The sequence below is a fragment of the Chrysochloris asiatica genome, unplaced genomic scaffold (assembly GCF_000296735.1).
Source record: "Chrysochloris asiatica unplaced genomic scaffold, ChrAsi1.0 scaffold00150, whole genome shotgun sequence".
NCBI classification, from domain to species: Eukaryota; Metazoa; Chordata; class Mammalia; order Afrosoricida; family Chrysochloridae; genus Chrysochloris; species Chrysochloris asiatica.
In genome coordinates, this window is record NW_006408668.1 from 7,446,587 (window position 1) to 7,469,312 (window position 22,726).

The 22,726-nt window shown below is 42.6% G+C and overlaps 1 protein-coding gene across 1 annotated transcript in view; it reads left to right on the plus strand.

Moving 5' to 3' along the window:
* Nucleotides 1-22,726, plus strand: part of KIAA1211L (KIAA1211-like ortholog) — a 99,042-nt gene that overhangs the window by 14,892 nt on the left and 61,424 nt on the right. Inside the window, exons 2-4 of the mRNA XM_006870777.1 lie at nt 4,096-4,264; nt 13,520-13,655; nt 13,997-14,161. Coding sequence (XP_006870839.1) covers nt 4,096-4,264; nt 13,520-13,655; nt 13,997-14,161 — 470 coding nt within the window. The remainder of the gene's footprint in view (nt 1-4,095; nt 4,265-13,519; nt 13,656-13,996; nt 14,162-22,726) is intronic.

The window sequence follows — 22,726 nt, forward strand, 5'->3', positions numbered from 1 at the left end:
GCTGGACAGTGCATAAGGAAGCTCATAGAAGAATTGATGCATATAAGTTATGGTGTTGGAGGAGAATATTGAAAGTGCCATGAGCTGCCAAAAGAACAAACAGATCTATGTTGGAAGAAGTGCAGCCAGAGTGCTCCTTGGAGGCCAGGATGGCCAAACTTGGTCTCTGATAGTTCAGAAATATTATCAGGAGGGACCAGTCTCTGGATAAGAATCTCATGTTTGGTCAGAGAAAAAGAAGAAGACCCCCAGTGAGATAGATTGACAAAGTGGCAGCATCAGTGGGCTCAAGTGTGGCAACAGTTGTGAGGTTGGCTCAGGACCCGGCAGTGTTTCGTTCTGTTGTGCATAGGGTTGTTATGAGTTGGTACCAACTCTGTGGCACCTAACAACAAATAACAACAACAATTAAAAAGGTATCATAATGGAAATTAGAATATATCTTCAACCAAAGAAAAATGAAACACATCGAAACATGTGAATGTAGCCAAAACAGACTTAAAAATATATTGCCTTAAATATTTATATTGTAAAAGCAGAGAAAGGCTGAAAAATTAATAAACTGAAGATTCATCTCTAGGAGTTTTTAAAAATAGCAAAAATAAACCTGAAGAAAGCAGAAGGAAAAACAAGAATCAAGTAAAAAGTTAATGTAATAAAAAAATAAATAAACATTCAGTAGAGAAAATTAACAAAGCCAAACTTTTTTTGAAGTCAAAATTGACAAACCTCTGGTGCAATTGAAAGGAAAAAGCAAGAGGCACAAATAATTGATGTGAGGGGTTATAATAATAATAATAAGATACTTTATGACAATAAATTGGAAAACCTGGGAACAAATAGGCAAATTTGTTAATAAATTAACAAATACAGAAAACAAAAATTCTCACTACTAGACTTCAGTAATTCTCCACATTAAAGCAAATTATGCTGAATTTTCAAGTGGACATCAAACAGAGAAAAGATTGAAATTGTCAGACTTCAATTTTATTTGGATCCACAATAAACGTTCACGGAAGCAGCAGTCAAGAAATCAAATGACAACATAATGCATTGGGTACATCTACTGCAAAAGACCACATTAGTGTTAAAGAGAAAGCATGTTACTTTGAGGATTAAAGTTGACCCACCATGGTAATTTTTCAGTTATTTCATGTGCATGTGAATGTTGGACCATGAATAACGAAGTCCAAAGAATTGTTACATTTGAATTATGATGTAGGCAAAGAATATTGGAAGTACCATGGACTACCAGAAGAACAAACAAATCTGCCTTGGAAGAAGTTCAGCCAATGTGCTCCTAGAAGTGAGAATGGGAAGACTTAGTCTCATGCACTTTGGGTATGTTATCAGGAGGGATCAGATCATGCTTAATAAAGTAGAGGGCCAAAAAGAGAAAGACCCTTAATAAGATGGATTGATATAGTGGCTTCAACAATGGGCTCAAACATAGCAATTGTGAGGATGGTACAGGACCCGGAAGTGTTTCATTCCGTTGTGCATAGAGTTACCGTGTGTGAGTCGGCACCTAACAACAAGAACAACAGCATATTGGCTAATTATACATGTGCACTGTATTTCACATAATCATCCCTGTACTGAATGATAAAGAACTCTGGTAGCATAATGGTTACAAGTCGGGCTGCTAACCTCAAGGTCAGCAGTTCAAAACTACTAGCCGTCCCGTGAGAGAAAGATGAGACTTTCTGCTCCCTTAAAGATTTACAGCCTCGGAAACCCTATGCAGGGGTGGTATGATTCGGAACTGACTTGGTGGCATATAGCCACCACCATACCACATACCACCACTACTGAAGGGCATTCTGGATGGCACCTAACAGTGACCAGTAACTGACTCTGCAAGTAGAAGAAAAGTAGGAAATGTTATACTTTGGGTCTTTGTAGCTACAGTCTTCATTGCAGCAGCCCCTGTCTTTGACTATAAAGATAATGAGACTATGTACTTGTATCTTGACTAGACATAGGCCAGGCAGTAGCCTGACCCAATGCAAAAAACTCTTGCTGTCTCTACAGTAAATTGCATATTGCAATAAAAAGAGATCTCAAGTTCTTGTGTATTTTTCACTGTAGTTAGTGCTGTATCTTAAGCGTTGAATACTACTGCCATGGGACCTATATGAAGTACCATTACTGGATGTGTTCCCAAAAAGGCAGTAAAAAGTTACGGCATCCAAAGAAAAAGTTGAATTGCTTGATATGTACCCTAGATTGAGGTTGTAGCTGTGGTTGCTCACCAAGTCAAGATAAATGAATGTAACGTAAAGAACATTGTATTTAAAATAAATAAATAAACAAAGAAGACAGTTCTATAGCTATACCAGAAGGCATGAAAACCTTGCAGTTTTTGAAAAATATCTTTTTTTATCTTATATTGAAAATACAGCTTTTATGCAGTATTGGTATGTGTGTGTATATATATATATATATATATATATATATATAAAACATACAGACTATATGTTAAAGACAAACAAAACAAAACAAAAAACTCTTGCTCTTCAAAGCAGTCCACTCGCTTTGAGATCTGCCAGTTAGCTACATAACCATTTTATGGTTATAAAAATAACATCATTATCAGTAAAACTTCACTATAGAACTAATTTCTCTTTGATTTGCTTCAGCTTCAGTAATATAGGATTTTCTCCTAGAATAATCCTCAGTAACTCACTCCATTAAAGCAGATTATGCCAAATTTCCAAGTGGAATGCCAACAAAATAGATCCTTTGTGTGCATATGAGCATGTTTTATTTTGTTTTGTTTTAAGGATTGAGGTTTATAACATTATTTATTTATATTGTTTTAAGTGCCACCGAGTCGGTTCTGACTCATAGGAACCCTGTGTGGGGTTTCTGCGAAGCAAATGGTAGGTTTGAAATACTGGCCTTGTGGTTAACAATTCATTGCTTATCACACAGTACCACACCAGAACTGCTAATAAAGTTTTAAGGTGGTTCAGCACATTTCCAGGATTTATTAGACAGTCTCCTGATGATCTATGATGCTACATTCTTCTACTTTGAGTTCTTAGGGATGAAGGGCTGAATTTGGCTGAGCAGCTAATGTGGAAGATTTGTGGGAAGAATGAGGGTGGCACCAGATAAGAGAAAACAAAATGTTAAGAAACAGTGTCACCAATCTGAACACTCTTGGATGCACAGCAGAATGGGGCTCAGCACTGCCACACCTCTGCTATCGGGACAGTGACCACCACCACCACCACAACATAGCAACAACAATAAAACCAGCTGCTGCCAAGTTGATTCAGACTCATAGTGACCTCCTGTGGGTCAGAGTAGAACTGTGCTCCAAAGGGTTTTCAGTGGCTGAGTGTTTTAGAAGCAGAAATTGAGCCCTTTCATTGGAGGTGCCTCTGGGTACACTTAAACCTTTAACTTTTTGCTTAGCAGCCAAGCACCACCATTTGCAACACCATTTGGTATGTTTTTTCACTAAAAGTGACTCTGGGGGACTCCAGCAAACTCTCTCTGCCCCTGAGGCTGGGCCTCCACCGATTGTTTGTACGTGTGTCCACACTGAGTGAAAAACAGGAGAATTATTTTGAAAAAGAATTTGGGTTATCACAGGCTTTCAGCTTATCGGGGCTTTTTATTGCTGATCATGTTGAGGAGTCATGATGTGGTACTGCCGAGTAAGCATTGGGCTGCTAATCAAAAGATTGGTGGTTCAAACCCACCAGCCTCCGCTTGGAAATACTATTTGGGGTCGCTATGAGTCTGAACTGACTCAATGGCACTTAACAACATACATATTTTAGAAATGAAGATATGATTTGAAGGGAGAGGGAAGTTGCCTGTGTTTTGATTCCTTAATCATGTGCTAATGCTTGCTTTAGTTTTTTATTAAATGTCCAAACTAAATAAAAACCAAGATAGGGTTTCGGGTGTGTAAAATGGTACACTGTGTGTACATCTTCTCAGGCATGATTGTTTCCCGGACAAAAATTTTGTCTTGTCTCCTCATGTGCACTTTTAACATAGGTTTGGTGAGTTCTCGAATGCACACAAACACATGTTTTTGCTTATTTATTTGTTTGTGGTTTTTTATTTGTCTAGGAAAGAAAAAATCCAAATTCAAAACTTTCAAGAAGTTCTTTGGGAAGAAGAAGAGGAAAGCTTCCCCCTCATCCACAGGAAGCAGCACATGGAAACAAAGTCAGACAGAGAGTGAAGTCACTGCCTTGGACTCTGGGCCAGTGGGCTATGACTCCGAGGATGAGTTGGAGTAAGTTGTCTCCTATTTCCACAAAGATGTGTATGCCCCAACAAACAGGAGGGGTGTCTGAGCACTGGCGCACACAGACATCCTACTTCGTTCACTCTCTTGGTAATTAACTTGCTAAGCTTTCGGAGCCTACTTCTCTTCCAGGTAATTTCACTGGAAATTCTTTCATAGAAATGGCATTTGGGGTCTTCTTGCACATTGGGTTGGAGAAAGTGTTAATATTGTGTACCAGGCATGGTATCAATTTGTTGTTGTTACGTGTCATGGAGTCAGTTTTGACTCATGGAGACCGTGTGTAGGTTTTCCAAGGCTGTAAATCTTTGGTGGGATCAGAAAGCAAGCAGATCTCTCTCTCGTAGAGCAGCTGGTGAGCTCAAACTGCCAACCTTGTGGTTCGCAGTCCAGTGCTTATCCTATGGAGCCACCATGTTCTCTTCTATCTTTTAAAAAGTCACAGTAAGTAAGTATAGGAGAAAACGTACTGTATGTCGCTTTGTAAATGAGCACAAACCTTAAGAAATTTTGGAACTTGCCCAGCATCCTATAGCTATAGCATAAACCAGGATATGGGTCCTGGTTCAGTTTGGCTGAAAACCCTTTGAAGACCTAAATGCAAAACTAGAAAACGGCTTATCTCTAAAGTTGGACTTTGAGTAATAACAAGAAATTTTTCCATGGTTGTTAAGTGCCGTCGAATTGGTTCCAACTCGTAGCGACCCTATGTAGGATTTTCCAAAGAGCAGCTGGTGGGTTTGAACCGCCAACTTTGTGGTTAGCAGCCCAATGCTTATCCTATAGTGACAAACCAGGACTCTGATTAGGGAGACCAAAACCAAAAGCAAAAACAAAAAATTGTCTTTTTATTTAGTCTTTAGAAAAATCATCTAAACTATCATTAAGAAGAAAAGACCCATTAGGTATGAAAATTTAGGGAAGTCTAATAAAGAAATTCTTCTTTTAAAAAACTTTTGTTTCATCAAAATAATTACAACACACTTCCCCCAGTTATCCCAGAAACTATTTCTGTGACTTAAAGGAAACAGAAGATTTTTGTTCGTCTGATTCATCAGCTCTGTATTGTCTTTTCCACCATTGGCCTCTTAATTTGAAGGATGAAACTTTTCGGGAGGTATCATGCATGTCCCTAAAGATTGGGGAGTTGACCAAGGTGGTGCCAGGGATTGGACCTCACAGTGATGTGGCCCTCCCTTCTCTGCCTCCTCAGGAACCTACTCACTGTTTGTTTTCAACCTTTTTTTTTTTTTTTTTTTAAATTGTGATAAAAATATGCATAACAAAACATTTGCCTCATCAACAATTTTTGCATGTATTCTTTAGTGACTGAGTTTATTCTTCGTGTTGTGTAATGATTATCCTTCTCCAAATTATTACAACACTATTAATATAAACAAAGAGCTCTGGTGGCACAGTGGTAAAGCACTCAGCAAAAGGTTAACCAAAGGTGAGAACCCACCAGGTACTCGGAGGAAGAAGAGGAGTGAGCCTGCTTCTATGAAGATTTATTGTTGTTGTGTGTGGTGGAGTTGGTTCCGACTCATAGCAACCCTGTGTAGAGCAGCTGGTGGGTTTGCCCTGCTAACCAGTCTTACGTATTCTACAGAGACAACAGCCTTGGAAATCCTGGGGGGCAGTTCTCCTCTGTTCTCTGGGGTCACTATGAGTTGAAATCAACTCGATGACAACAGGTTTGGGGTTTGTTTGCTTGTTTGTTTTATTAATATGAATTCAGTACTCCCGCACAATAATGCCTCTCTTCTGTCTTTGTTGTTGTTAAGCGCTGTCGAGTCGGTTCTGACCCATAGTGACCCTGTACAGGGTTTCCGAGGCTGTAAATCTTTACGGGAGCAGAAAACCTCATCTTTCTCCTGCGGAGCGGCTGGTAGTTTCAAACTGCTGACCTTAAGGTTCGCAGCCTGATTCGTAACTACTAGGCTACCAGAGCTCCTTCTGTCTTTAAAAAAAAAATTTTTTTCCTTAAATGTTTTATTGTGAATTGTGTGATAGTTTACATGGGAGAACATTAGTTTTACATTCATTCTATCGTATATCGTCTCATTGCCATGGTTACAGTCCCCTCCATGCATCATCAACCAACCAAAGGGTATACCCTGCAATCCTTCCCCCGTACCCTCCAGGTCTTCATCACACAGTCGCTCTCCATCTCTGGATCTAAAGTCTCCAGCTGCTGCATCGCTCCACATCATCATCTCTGCCTCCGTTTCAGGCATCACTGCTTCTCTGGGTAGGGTCCCGCTCTCTGCTCTTCTCCCTTGATGGTCCTAGTGACCTCCGCTCCTAGACTGAAAAGTTAATCACTCCTCTCCTTGCTATAAAATGTCTACCTTTACATTTCCAACCCTCGCAATCAGTCCTGATAACAATTATTGACTATTATATCACAAGAGACCTGTCTGCATTTCATTGCATCAGCCCCGCCTAGTCAGATTGAATACTACTCACTGGAGAGTCTACCTTCCTCCAGGCCCTCTGGATCTAGGTTCCCTCTTGAAAGCTTGTAAGCCAGTCACTTCTTACCCCACCCCCCATTTTGGGTAGCCAATGTCCAAGTTGCCCATCCCTGTCTACTCTGTGTGTAGAGGGGGTGGGGAATGATTCTTGCTGTAAGGACTTGTTCCCTCTTTTGAGCTACTGCTTCCATAGGTGTAGGTCAAGTTCATCAAATTGTATGAGAATACTTTTGTTTTGTTTTGTTTTCCTCTTCTTTTTACTTCTGGTTGAGCTCTGATCATCCAGTCACTAAAGCCAGGATAAGTGGGTATTATCTGCAAGTGTGGGTGTTCTTATGCATATGCCCTCTCTTCTTATCAGCTGGATGCTTCACTCTCCACTCTAGTCCTCTGTGGCTATATCACTGACTCTGGGCCCAAGAGTCCCCAGGTCTTGCCACACTGCTGGTCAACCAGGTCTTCACCCGGGTTCACAGAAGTCTATTGAACATTGTAGGGCTTAGCTCACCGCTTCATTGCTGTTTTCCCTCACTTCCCCTTATCTGTGTCAAGCGTGGTCACCAATCAGAGCATGTATTCCCATTGAATGTTAGTCTTGGAAGGGGGTTTGCACTGAGGGGAGCTCCTTCTGTCTTTAAAGGAGCAGAAATAACACTGACCACTTGGTGGCACTAAACGACTAAAAAGGGAAGGTTAGGTTTCTATTTTTGTTTTTATGGTAATCCTGAGCTGGAGGGGCCCATCGTGCACTTCATGGATTCTGGAGGGCATGAACCAGACTGGCATTTTTAAGGAAGTGAGTGTGCAATCCTGGGAGAGGAAGATGTTGTCTTGATGATGTTTTAGGTGTTGTTGAGTCTGTTTTGACTCAGTAGAGCTGCCCCAAAACAGGTGGCCAGAACTTTCTTCCACAGAGTAGCTGGGAGCGTTTAAACTGGCCAGTCTTTCCGTGAGCAGTCAAGAGCTTAACTATTGTGCCACCAGCCAGGGTTCCTTGCCTTGCTTATGATTGATGTTCTCACCTGACCAGCCCTAGGGAAGCTGGAGGAGTCCTGGTGTGGTGCTGTAGGATAAGCATTCTAATGCAAGATCAGCTGTTCAAACTCGCCAGCAGCCGCTCCTTGGAAACCAACTCAACAGCACCTTAACAACAACGATATGTTGTTGTTGTTGTTGTTATGTGCCGTGGAGTCGGTTCCGACTCATAGCGATCTAGGTATATAGATATTCATACATATATATAAAACAATATATAAAAAATTCATATTCATTACAGAGTCGCTATGTGTCATAACTGACTCAATGACACCTAACAACAACAACAACAACATGTATACAAGTCTTGGTGTGGTACTTTAGAATAAGCACTCAATGGCAAGGTCGATTTGAACCCCAAGGTCAGCGGTTCAAACCCACCAGCCAGCTCCTCGGAAACTCTATACAGGGTTACTATGAGTCAGAACCGACCCAATAGCACCTAACAACAACAACTTACATATATGGAGTCCTGGTGTGACACTGTAGGATAAGCACTCGACCATAAGGTCAGTTTGAACTACAAGGTCAGCAGTTCAAACCAGCCAGCTGCTACACAGGGTCGTTATGCATCAGAATCGACTCAATGGCGCTTAACAACAACAAGGGAAGCTGTAACACTCACCGCATTCTGTCTTATAACTGGAACATTCCATTCTAGTATTAAGGACACAGGTGTAGAAGCAGGAGAAGAATCTGACTCTCAGAGCCCAGCTGGATAGTGACCTGTCCACTTACCTATCTCCTCCACATAACCAGAGCCCATTAAAGTAGGGAGAGTGTTCTTTTCATCTTTATATACTTCGAACCTCACAGGCTCCTGGAAATCAATTATGGTAAAAGTTTTCTAGGACTGATGCTGAGAAAAGAAACTCGAGGATAGGATACCACAAGGCCCAAGAAGTGCAAATGGTCTTTAGTAAGCATCTTGGAGGAAGAAGCAAGATCGCAAAGGCATTCTTTCACCTTTGCAAGAGCCTGCATGCTTTCTAGATTCTTTGGCAAGTTCAACCCACAGTGGAGTGCATTCTGTTTCAGACTTTTCACCCATCACCATGGGCCAAGGTGGAAATTGTTCCAGTTGTCAAGACACTTTGATGCTGGCAAGCCACATGGTGCCCTGTGGGTTTAGAAGTAGATTTCCATTTATGGTTTCTGGGTATGCATGTGGTTTCTTCATCTACAACAATTTCCTCTCATCACCCCACCTTTTTCTCCATTTCATCGATCTGATGGAGAAGCAGTGGTTCCCACTGCAAAATATCCTATGTTCTAGATTTGGTTGAATGCTTTTTTTGTTGTTATGATTAAGCTTTTAATTATAGCCTCTGAGTTCCTTGTAAATGGTCAATGAATTTAGAGACTTTTAATTAGATTAAGATTTGATATTTTATATGTGTGTGAGGGGGTGAGGTGAGAAATTTCACAGTAAGTGCAGGGTGCATCCTGTCATGTCACGTCAGGAGGCACCTATTTTTGTTTGTTCTGCTTTGAGTGATAAGACTCCTCAGGGGATATCGGTCTACTCCCTTGACCAACCTTCAGCAGATGGTTTCAGCATCTGCTGATGACCCCTGCCTAGATCATGCACTGCAAAATAATGGCTTTCTAATTCTGTCATTTATTATCATTGTTAGCTGCACTGCTTCTTTGAAGCATATCTTCTCATCAATAGTTTGGTTGCTCTGAAGTACAATTTGTACAGCAAAGGCTTGGTCCTCCCTGTATCAATCCACCTTCAGACTAGGTACCCACATAGCTTCCATTAGCGACCAGTGAGGGTTGTTTTGTGTGTGTGTGGTGGGTTTTTTGTTTTGTTTTGCTTTGTGTTTAATTTTTTTCCAAATATCATGGTTAATGCATGGATTTTCATAGATTTGATTTGCTTATGTTGATTGCAGTCATCTTATGTTTCGCTGCTTAGATTCTCCCATCATAAGCAATTGACAGTCACTTCAGTTTATCTTCTGGGTCCTTGTGACATGGCCTCAGTAGTCTTTGAAAGCTTCCTTGCTTTTTTCACAATGAGAACTCTTAGGTTTATTTTGCACATCTACTGACCCAGAATTGAACTCAGCCCTTTCTTTAAGGGACCTTGGTTCCTTTTATTGTGAAATGGCTCCAAGAGAGGACTTTTGGCTGGCAGGGTAAGGATTGATGTTTGGTTGTCATTACTTCTAGCCCTTTTCCAGTGGTTATTACTAGGAAATATGTTTTCTTTTTTAATAGGAAAATACATTAATTCACAGGTTTTTCCAGTTTGTGACAAAATTTTTATATACTTAATTTTATATTTATATTTTCTTTTATAATAGAAATCTTGGTTCCTAATGATATTAACAAAATGATTTATTTTCTTCATTGGACAATATACTGGAGTTCTGGTGTGGTGCTGTGGGCTGATGCTCTGAACTGCAAAGTTGGTTTGAACCACAAGGTTGGTGGTTCGAGCTAACCAGCAGCTCTTTGGAAACCCTATACAGGTCGCTATGGGTCAGAACCAACTTGATGGCACTTAACAACAACACGATATACTTACTAAAATTTCAAGACAAGACTATAAGTACTACTATTATTATGGCCACTGAGTGCAGTTTAATATCTTTGTAAGCTTGTGTTCTTAGAATTTATCCTAATCTGGATGCATTGTTTTAGGAGCCCTGTTGGTGAACACCATCAAGTCAGTCCTGATTCATAGCAACCCTGTATGGGCTTTCTGAGAGTACATATTTGCAGGAGCAGAAAGCCTCATCTTTCTCCCAGAGTAGCTGGTTGACTTGAACACACAGATCACGTGGTTCACAGTCTAGTGCTTATCCTATGGAACCAGCCTGGAGCACCACACCAGAACTCCAGTATATTTTCCGATGAATAAAATAAATGAACATCTTATCAGGAGGGACCAGTCCCCGGAGAAGGATGTGCTTAGTAAAGTGGAGGGTCAGCGAAAGAGAGGAAGACTCCAAATGCGATGCATTGACACCCTGGCAGCAGCAATGGACTGAAGCATAACAACAATTGTGAGGATGGCACAGGACCAGGCAGTGCTTTCTTCTGTTGGGTAATAAGTTCCCTATCAGTCGGAACCAACTCAACGGCACCTAACAATAATAAATGGCATCGTAGGTTATGTGTTGGGCTGCTGGCCTTAAGGTCAGTAGTTTAAACCCACCAGCCACTCTGTGGGAGCAATACAGGGCTTTCTGCTCCTGTAAAGATTGTAGTCTCAGAAACCCTGTACAGGGTTTTTATGAGTCGGAATTGGTTTGATTGCACACAAAATCTAGAACAGTGGCACAGGGGAGTAAGGTTTGGCTCTGCAGGTTAATGCGCTGGACTGCAAAGTTGGTTTGAACTGCAAGGTCAATGGTTCAAGCTCAGCGGCTGCTCCTCGGAAACCCTATACAAGGTCGCTGTGCGTCAGAGCCCACTTGATGGCACTTAGCAATGACATTAATTGAAAAGTTCACAGTTCAAACCCACCTGCTTCTCCATGGGAGAAAGAAGTGGCAGTGTGTTCCTGTAAAGGTTTACAGCTTTGGACACCATCTGGAGTAGGTCTACTCTGTCCTTTCAGGTTGTTATGAGTCAGAATTAGTGTTGGTTTGGTTTTTGGATGCAGAGTCAAAATGTTGTGTTTTGAATTCACTTGAAATAAGTCTTTTCTGTGTGTGGTTCTAACAACAACCTGATACATAATTAGCTTTATTTGTTTCTGCATGTTTTTTTCCTAGTTTTTAGAAATGACTTTTCTTTTCCTTTTGGGTCCAGTTTTGTCTTTAATTATGTAAAACACTTGTATCATTTCAAAGACAAAATTGAAATGTGGGCACCTTTGCACCCTGTCCCCTCATCATGTCCTTCTTGCCTTCCCCGTAAGGAAAACATTTTTGTACTTGTATCTTTCTATTATTTATTGTTTACATTTCAAGCAAATGCATAATCTTATTTATGTTCATATGTGTATTCACAATTCTGTTTCTCACATAAAGGTTTCATGTTGTTGTTAAGTGTTGTCAAATTAGTTCTGACTCATAGTGACCCTGTCTACGGTTTCCCAGGAGCAGCAGGTGGGTTTGAACCACCTACCTTGCAGGAAACTTGTTAAGTGCTGTTAGTAAATGCAGTTGAGTCAGTTCTGATTCATAGCAACCCTGTACAGGGTTTCTAAGGAGCAGCTGGTGAGTTTGAACCGCTGACCTTATGGTTCAAATTAACCTTGCAGTCCAGTGCTTTAGCCTACAGCGCCACACCAGGTCTCCTTGCAGTGAGCAGAGTCCAGTGCTTATCCTACAGAGCCATGCCAGGTGGCATAGTATAAATATTGTCTGTACCGGATCGTTATGTTGTATTTTCACTCGGAGAACCTGGTGATGTTCGTATGTCAGTGGCTAGCCACCTTCCACACCCCTTAAGTCAGCTACAGAGTCCTCCAGTGTGCAGATGTTCCTTAGTTGATTCAGTCCGACTCCCACTGATGGACATTTAGGTAGTTGCCAATATTTGGCTTGTATAAATATTGCTGTCATGAATCATCCTCTGTGTATATATCAGTTGGTACCTAGACTGCAGGTGTTTGGGCAGGGTTCCGACTCCAAAAGGGTGTGGGCACGGTCTGTTCCACTGTAGGAGGGAAATTCAGGTGCACATATGCTCTTGATGTGAACAGCATGCAGGAAAGGGCTGGGTTGCTTTATTTAGCTGGATTCCCTTCCAGAAATGTGAGACTCTGACCTTACAGAAGTCATAGGTTCCCCACTTGCAAGCTTACTATTGTGGACCAGAAAGAAGCTTTATGAAAACACAGCTCCACTAGCTAGCACAATTGAATCTGCACTGGGGCAGGGCCATGCCTAAGAGTCCCTCTGCCCCACTGAGGCAGGATGCCAGGGAGGGTGGGCCCTGGTGCACAAGATGTCCAGTGTGTGCAGAGGCAGGCTTTCCTTCCTTCGTTATAGCTCTCAATCATCTCCTTCCACCTATTGTTCAGACAGCCACTGCTGTGAGGAAAATCTGACGGCTACTTCCCACATCCTCTTACATGGCAGTTTGTGGAGTCTTAGAGACCCAGTTCCAAATCCCAGCCTTGAACTCAGTGCTGCGGAGGGAACTAAGCTAGTGATGAAAGCGGATCTCTCATCTACCTCCAGGATAGAGGCCAATGCACGGTTCATGTAGTGTCAGCATCATGTTAATAAGAAGAGGGCATGGCTTTGCAGATTTGGCATTCTCATTTCAGACAGAGTTGTGGATGCATGTTTTGGAGGGCTTTGTGGGGGCCCATCTGCCAGGCAGGCCTCCAGCCCCACCCAGAGGTCTGTTTGTTTGCCCACAAGAAGTGACTTCACCTTTTCCAGGCATACACGGCACACTTCATAGAATCCAGGTGGCTGGACCGAGGCTGCCTGTCAGCCCTTCCTTTCTGTGTCCTGCTGTCTTAGACCTCACACCTTGTCACACCTTGGTTTGTCCATTAATAAAAAGAATCCACATAACTTTCAGATCTGCAAGAAAATGCCTAGCTCTACAATACTCCTAAGAGTTGATTGTTGTATTTGACAGTGTGGAGCTCAACTGAAGTCAGGGGCAATTAAAATATAAATGCAGCAAAGAGCTTGTAGTGTGACATACCATTAACTCACACGGCCCTTTTTTGAGTTCAATCTGGGTACCACAGGGATCAGCGGAGCTGGAGGTAGGCAAAGTCTCACAGTACCTTTTTTTATCCTAGGGAGTCAAGGGGTGCGCTGGGCAGCCGAGCCCTCTCACACGACAGTATCTTCATCCCTGAGTCTGGGCAGGACCCTACTCGACCTGTGCGGGTATTTTCTCAAGAAAACGTGTGTGATCGGATCAAAGCTCTGCAGGTAAAGATTTTTACATGGCAGCATCACTTGATAATCATGTCATAGAAATCTTTGACTTGTTTCTGCTTGCTGTATTTGATACACATTAGAATAGAATCAAATGCACATTATAACTGGCAGAAGTTATACCAAGTTCATCACAACTGGATCTTAATTCATACTAAGTGACACCCACCCATTTTCAAGATGGCGCCAAGAGTGCTGGTGGCCAATGCTCTTTCAGTTCAGTCTTCTGCATCAGACAAGCGTGCTGAAAATATTTGCTGAATGAGTGACTAGGAAGATTTGTTGATAAATGTCACTGATGAAATTGACAGCAAATGTTCTTTATTCCAATCTAGTTAAAAATACAGTGTAATGTGAAAATGGGGCCACCACCGCCCCCAGGGGGACTTCCTATCAAGCGTGGAGATGATGCTGGCATGAGTTCTGAGGATGATGGGTTGCCCAGCAGCCCCCCAGAGATGTCCCTCTTACACGACGTTGGCTGTGGCACAACCATAAAGGCAAGTACACCTCTCTGTGAGTTCCATCCTCACCCACCATCGAGGCCATCAGAGCAACTCTGGTTGGTTTCCAAAGATCTCCGTGGTAGGTGTGGTCATCTTGGTGTGGGCCAACAGGTGTTCCAGTCCAGGCCACTAGAGCCCACAGTTGGTCTTTGGGTTTTTCATTCTTGGAGTTGAATTTCAGGTTTTCTTAAAGAATTATTGTTGTTGTTGTTAGGTGTCATCGAGTCGGTACCGACCCATAGTGACCTTATGCACAGCAGAACGAAACACTGCCCGATCCTGGGCCAATCTCACTACTGTTGCCATGTTTGAGTCCATTGATGCTGCCACTTGGCTAATCCATCTCGTTTGAGGTTTTCCTCTTTTTCTCTGACCATCCACCTTACCAAACATGATATCATTCTCCAGTGACTGGTCCCTCCTGACAATATGTCCAAAGTATGAGAGACGAAATTTGGCCAATGTGGCCTCCAAGGAACACTCTGGCTGCACTTCTTCCAAAATGGATCTATTGGTTCTTTTGGCAGCCCATGGCACTTTCAATATTCTCCTCCAACACCATAACTCAAAAGCGTCAGTTCTTCTGCTGTCTTCCTTATTCACTGTCCAGCTTTCACATGCATATGAGGTTATTGAAAATACCATGGCTTGGGTCAGGCGCACCTTAGTCCTCAAGCTGACATCTTTGCTCTTCAACACTTTAAAAAGGTCTTGTACTGCATATTACAGAATAGGGGTTTGGTAATATTTGTTCTGATAGTTATCATCTAATATAGTCAACCCTTATACCTCATATTTCTTGTCTGAGCCAGTGACCAGACCAGTCATCCTATTTAAAAGAATTGAAACACCTCTGTATTTATTTTCTGTTGATTTGACCAGAAGGAGAAGGGGAGTAGTCAATGTGTATAGGACTTAATATAGATTCTCATTTCCCTTAGTCTGTGACTATGAGAACTTGTTGGTTTAGAGGCAGAAACGAAACGTGAACTGTGATGCTGGTAAACACAGTAGCAGAGTAAGTTCCTCAAGCAGGGAGGAGGTGATAGGCTATCAAAAGCAGGTGGAACTGGTCTTGAACCCTCCCTTCATCCATTAGAATCAGAAAGGAGGAATTTGAGGAATTGTGCTCTTTCTCATGCACAAACCAGATACAATGCTGTTGTTGTTACATGCCATGAAGTCATTTCCAACCCATAGAGACCCTGTAGAGGGTTTCCCAGGAGCTGCTGGTAACTTTGAACCACAGACCCTGGGGTTCAAACCGACTTGGTGGTCCAGTGCTTATCCTATAGCACCACACTAGAACTCCTTACAAAGTATTTGTACATTAAAAAAAAAAAAAATGTTGCTGTCCTGTTGACTCCAATTCACAGAAATGCTGTAGGACAAAGTAGATCTGCCCCTTGGTTGCCTCTGTTCTGGTAAAGGAACTGTTCATCATGAAGGTGTAGGGCTTTCATTAGGAATCATTGTCTTTGTTTCTTAAGGCTGCCACAGAACACGACAACACAAAGTGGGTGACTTTACAAAACAGAAATTTATTTTCTCACTGTTCTAGAGTCCAGCAGTGCAGATTCAGGGAGCCTGCTGAATCAATTCCCTCTGCAGGCTCTGCGAGGGGAGCTGTGCCATGCCTCACCTGTAGCTTCTGATAGCTGCAAGCAATCCTAGGCCTTCCTTTGCTTCTGGATTGATTCTCACCTAGTGTCTTCCCTCTGTGTGTGACTGCTTCTCTCTCTGCCTTCTCTGTCCAGCCACATAGGATTAATACCTGCACTACCCCAGAAGGTCATCATTCACAGATAACACCTGCAAAGAAAAACCCTATTCTCCCAAACAGGGGCACCTTTACAAGTCCATACAGGAGTTAGTTAGGACTTCAACAGAGGAGGGAGCTTCAGAAAGTTCATGGAGCAATTGTCTTTGATTCCATTGTCTTCTGATTCCATTTTCCATGAACTTTTTGGGGAATGTAATGTAATCCACATCAGTTGTCTTGCAGATCCCTGAGCTGTTCTGAATGACCTTCAGTGTTGTTGTTGTTATTAAGTATCGTGGAGTTGGTTCCAACTCATAGTGACCCTGCACAGGGTTTCTGAGACTGTAAATCTTTATGGGAGCCAAAAGCCTCATCTTTCTCCTGTGTAACAGCTGGTAGTTTTGAACTGCCAACCTTGAGGTTAGCAGCCTGATTCGTAACTACTACACTGCCAGAGCTCCTTGAATGACCTTAAGTAGTAGCTACTTAAATTTGGATGTTCACAAGCCACCACAAAGTCAGAGGAAGCATTACGGATGTGGGAGGGTTTTCAGAGCATCTTTGAGGTTAGAGCAAAGAAGGGTGTGGTGTGGCGGAGTTAAAACACGCTCAGGGTCAGGAGATTCTCGAAGGGCTTCTGGGTTTCAGAGCAGGCCTGTCCCTGGGACCCTGAGAGTGTGACTCACTGCACATGTGCTCCATGCAGTGGAGGACACGGAGGATGGTTTAGCTCATTTTCTTGAGCTTTGAGCCTTGAGCCTTAAACCTTAAAGTACTGGAGGGAGAAGGTGACAAGCTTGTGAGTGTCCACAATGTAATTACCATGTGAAAGACACAATCTTATGTCTGCATCCTCGTGTGTGTGTGTGTGTGTGTGTGTGTGTGTGTAGCTTGAGCATCTCCAGTTGTAGGACCTTATGAGAATATGCTTGTTGTGGGACATGTGAGGGGCAGATGCCTGTCCTGCTCCACCTCACTGTTTCTTGAAGACCGAATCTCCCTTGTTCCGCCCTGTGATTCTCTGACTCACAAAGCACCTTAGTTCTCTGAGTCTAGCTGGGACAGGCAGGACGTTCATTCCTCACCACCCCTTCATTAAAGAGTGAGTCCAGCTCCAAATCTGCAGGACAACAAGATGCAGAGTCCACCATGAGCTGGGTGGGAACCCTTACACTGAGCTAGCACCGACCCCGTTGTTCTCAACATCCCTCCTAGGGCTGTTACTTCATTTTAAAATGTTCAGAGATTTTATTAGTTGTTGGGGTAATGTGAGCAGTCCTCTAGCTTCATAGGATACCAAAATTAGAGCCTTGAAGACAAAGAACAGAAAAGAAGCAGGTTATCTTTATCCTGGTCTTAAAGACACAATGATCACATTTCATTTCCTGAACATTTCTTGTGCACAATTAGCCAATTGCAAGGAAGAAACAATGTGCCCTTTAAAATGTGTTTATATAATACATGGCATTTGATAGAACAGCACCTTTAATCCCCAAAAGTTGGGATTCTGGGCTATTTTATTTTTCTCCTGAATTGACATCTTTTGCATACCTACATGCTTGGAAGAGATAGTTAATGAAGAATATTGTCAAGGAAAATCTTTAGTAGCAAGTTTTTGATGATACTGCCATGGTGGTATTTTCTGATGAAATCAGTTTTCAGGAATGACAAGAAGTTGTTGTTTTTGTTTTTAACTTCAATACCATTGTGGGGTAGGGGGCGAGGACCTCCAAGTGATGAAATTTTATTGGTCGCTTTTAAGGTCAATTTATGTGTAACTGGCCATGTATCAGGCTTCTAGACACTGAGCAGTAAATGCTGGTTAGACGGTGATGAACTGCTAAGTCTTTTGCTCCGGATGATGAAGGAAGGTATTGGAGTGGAAAGAACATGGCTTTGGCAACAAATGGACAAAGCTTGCCTCTTCAGTACAGAGTGAAGCCTTGGACAGATTCAGAATCATGGACTTCTTAGAACCTGTGTCCTCAAAGGACTTTGGAGAGGATTAATTGAGAGCAGGTGGTCAGTGTTTCGCCTTCCCATGAAAGGAATGGCCAGCATGAGTCCAGGCCCAGCATACAAAGGGATTCCAAAAGTTCAGGGCAAAATTCCATTATCTTTTCATTCCATTTCTCCATGAACTTTTGAAGCCACCTCATGCCTTATTTCTCAGTCCCACTGCTTCATTTCTACTCTTGACCCACTTCTCACTGGCTAGGCCTTTGTTTTTGAGGACAAACACTGTAAACTAGTTGTCATTCAGGGTCACCACAGAAAAAATCCCTGAGCCCCAAGTGGTTTCCTCATGACCCTTTGAGCCAAATTCTCCCACTCATTAAACTCATAAATATTCTGCTTCAGGAACCTTATAGAAGCATCTAGATTTCAAGACAAAATTGGGTGGCTAGGAGCAACCGGTGCAAATGTAAATGTCAACCAGCTTCCCCGTCCCTTAACTAACTTCCTCCTACAGACCTGACCTGCACATAGGTGCTTCCCTGATCAAAGACAAAGATCCTCATTCTCAGTTAGGAAGGTGTTAATCTTTCCCTAGTCCTGTTGTCCTTGAGTCAATTACAACACTGTAGACACTGTAAAACTGCCCCAAAGCTGTAATCTCTACTGAAGTAGATTACCATGGAGCCACAGGTGGGTTCAAACCACTGACCTTTCAGTTAGCATCCAAGCGCTTAACCATTGTGCCACCAGGGCTCCTTTTAATCTCTCTAGGGTAGGACCCAAGAGCTTTCAGAATGACAGAGACAGCAAAGTGGGAGTTTGTGGTGAGAGGAATTCCAGAATTCTAGATGGACTATAGCAGGCGCTTTGCACATGTGGCAGAGGTTCTGGTCTGAGTGTCAGGAAATTGAGTTTACCAAGGTCACTGAGATTGTGGGCCACTGTGGGTTTGAGCCCAGAACTATCTGCTCTTTCTGCGGGGAGGTAGTGTGAACACAGGGCTGTCCGTGGTGGAGGAGCAGGGGGCTACCTTCCTTTGGGACCTTCTGGATGTTCAGCTTATAGAGGCATGGCCAAAGGACCAGCGTTGTCACGGACAGCACAGTCTTCCTTGTTCATGGTGTCATTGCATTGGCAAAGCCACTGCCCTTGTCTCTTCTCTTGAGTCCCAGACAGTGAGAGAAAAACTAATGTCCTACGAGACATTTCTGAACATAAAGTCATGGATTTTACCTGGGATAAGCAATGAAGAAGAATTTCTAGCCCCATTTATTACAGGTGTTTATCCTTTGTTCTAAGCAAGGGAAAGAATTAAGGATTTCTGTATGATTTTGAAAGGATACATCCTATTATTTGTGGCCCTTAAAGAGGATTATCTGGGAAAGGTATCACTGGACCAATCTAAGGTTACTTCCTGAGTCCTTAGCTACAACCAAACACATTGCCAATTCTGTGTCACTTCTCATAGCCACCCTGGAGGACACAGTAAAATGACCCCACCGAGGCTCTGAGTCTAAATCTTTATAGAAGCAGACGGCCTCCCATGGAGTGGCTGGTGGGTTTGAATGCTGGCCTCTTGGTTAGCTACCAAGTGCTTGAACTCTGCACCACCAGGCTTCTTTTAGCTACAGCAGTGGAGCCCAAAGTCTCAGGTGTAAATGCCATCATGGTCAGTAGTCCTGCGGTTTATTTATTTATTTTTGAAAAGCTTTTATTGTGAATTGAGTGATAGTTTACTTGGGAGAACATCGGTTTTTACACTCATCCTGTTTTGTTTCATTGCAGTGATTACAGTCCCCTCCATGCATCATCATTTAACAGTATTTGCTTCTATTCCATCTGTTTTGTTTTGTTTTTTTTTGGGGGGGGAGGATATGCACAAAAACACTCAAGAATATATAATCATTTAAACAACCAAAGGACACATTTTGCAAGCTAGCCTCCTGGCCACCAGCACACAGCCTTTCTCTTTCCATGAGTCTAGAGTCCTCAGCTGCTCTATCTCTCCATGTCCTCGTCTCTGCCTCCATCTCTGGTGTTGCTGCTTCTCTGAATAGGGTCCCATGTTCTACTCATGCTCTTCTCTCTTGATGGTCTTAGGGCCCTCTGTTCCTGGACTGTAAGATTAACTACTGCCCCCTTTATGTTACAAAACTTCTACCTTTACAGTTGTGACAATAGCAATTAGTCATGATAACAATTACTCACCGTTGAATCAAATGAATCCTATCCCCATCTCCTTTCACCAGACCCATCTTGGTAAGATGAAAACTATTCAATGGGGATTCTATCTCCCCCTGCATACTCTGAAACTCAAGTCTCTCTTGAAAACTTGCAAGCCAGCCACTTCGTACCTTTATATTGTTATTATGTGCCATCAAGTTGGTACCGAGTTATAGCGACCTTATGCACAGCAGAACATAACACTGCTCGATCCTGGGCCAACCTCACTATTATTGCCACACTTGAGCCCATTGATGCTGCCACTTTGCCAATCCATCTCTCTGGGGATCTTCCTCTTTTTCTCTGACTCTCCACCTTACCAAACATGGTATCCTTCTCCAGCAACTGGTCCCGCCTGACAATATGTCCAAAGTATGAGAGACGAAGTTTGGCCATCCTGACTTCCAAGGAGCACTCTGGCTGCACTTCTTCCAACACAGATCTGTTTGTTCTTTTGGCAGCCCATGGCACCTTCAATATTCTCCTCCAACACCATAACTCAAAAGCATCAATTCTTATACGGTCTTTCTTATTTACTGTCCAGCTTTCACCTTCATAGCCCCCCCCCCATTTTTTAAAAAGTTTTTATTGTGAATTGGGTGATAGTTTACATGGGAGAACATCAGCTTTACATTCATCCTGTCATATTTCGTTTCATTGCAGTGATTACAATCCCCTCCATGAATCTGCATTCAACAGTATTTGCTTCTGTTCTTCTATTCCCTGTTTGTTTGGATGTACACTGAAGCACTCAGGAATATACAACCATTTAAACAACAACCAAAGGACACACCCCACAAGCCCGCCCATTCCCTGGCTTCCAGCACACAGCCCCTCTCCCTCCCTGAGTCCAGAGTCCCCAGCTGCTCCATCTCTCCACATTGTCTCTGCCTCCATCTCTGGTAACATTGCTTCTCTGGATAGGGTCCCGCACTCTGCTCTTCTCCCTTGATGTGCCCAGGGTCCTCCACTCCTGGACTGCAAGATCAACTACTCCCCTCCTTTTGTTATAAAACATCTACCTTTACATTTTATAGACCCCCCCCCCATTTTAGGTAGCCAATGTCTAAGTTGCCCATCTCTATCAACCCTGTGTGCCAAGAGGATAGGCTTGATCTTTGATGTGAAGACTCCTTCCCTCTCTCTCAATTGATACAGTTCAAGTTAAACAGATTGGAGCAGTTTACACTTACTTTATCAAGTTTGTTTATCATCCTCTAGTTGAGCTCTGGTTATCAAGCTATCAAAGCTACTGTGTTATGTTTAAAAAGTAATTTTTCAGGCTTTATTCCTGTGAATACCTACCTGAGTAGCTAAACAAGAGGATTAGAATAGATTATGTTCACCTATAACCATTTCTCCTTCATTGTAGTAATTGTCTCAAATGAGTTTAGAGGAATAAACTTTAGACTTCCATTAGAAAATATAAGGCACTTTCTTGTTAACAGGGACAGTAAGTTCCTTTCTGAGTTCTTTCCCTTATCAGAGCCTGTCTGGCCTCCCCTCCAGTTTCGTAAAGATTACTAAAGCCCCTGCTCTGTGTGGAACTCCAGGCAAGAAAGAATAAGCCCAGTTGCTGTCAAGTTGATTCCAACTCATGGCAACTCCAGAGTAAGAGTGAAACTGTGTTGTCAGTGACTATGACCTTTGGAACTGATTGTCAGGCCTTTCTAAAGGAGGGCCAGTGAGCGGGCTCAATCCCCAAACCTGTTAGCATGTAGATGAGCCCAAACCATTTGCACTCCCCACCCCCACCAAGGAACTAGCACTGAAATACAAGCTAATAAAGTATTTGTAACTTAACAGCTGGTAACCTAAAGCCATAGCTCCCCAAGAGGGCTTAAGAAGACACACAAACTTTCCAGAAGGAACAAATGAGACTATAGTGATGGAATGCTAGGTAATAAGGTTGGCACTTCCTGTGCTCCAGTCCCTAAAATCATGACTTTGCCTTTGGAGAAATCAGACAGGTCTCTTTCAGCAGAGAACTCAGCCCTTATCTAAAAGGCCTCCTGCCAGCTGATTTGGAAACGGTGAAGGGTAAGGTCATTCTTCTGAGTCTGTCTAGACAGGCCCACTGCTCATGATGGAGAACACGTGATGAGTTTCCAGGGTTGACCTCTGAGCATTGATTTGTATGTTAACTTAGCTGGGTTTGGTTGCTCTGTTCAAACACTAGTCTAGATGTTGCTGTGAAGATTCAAGGGAATTTCAAAAAAGTTGGTGAAGTGGGATTAAAAGGGAATAGAAGTTTTCTACTAACTTTCTGAAGCCCACTTGTTAGTTTGTGGATGTGATTAACATTACAGTCCATTGATGTTAAGTACAAGAGATTACGCTTGATAATGTGAGTGGGCTTATTCAATCAGCTGAAGGCCTTAAGAGCAAAACCACTTGAGGTTTCAAAGAAGAAATTCTGCCTTCAGACTGTAACATATAAATACTGCTTGAATTTCCAGCTTGCCAACTATACCACACATTTTGGACTTCTTGTGACACTGTGGGTTAATGCCCCAACTGCAAAGCCATTTGAACTGCAAGGTCGGTGGTTCAAACTCACCAGCTACTCCTCGGAAACCCTATACAGAGTCGCTATGGGTCGGAACTGACTCAAC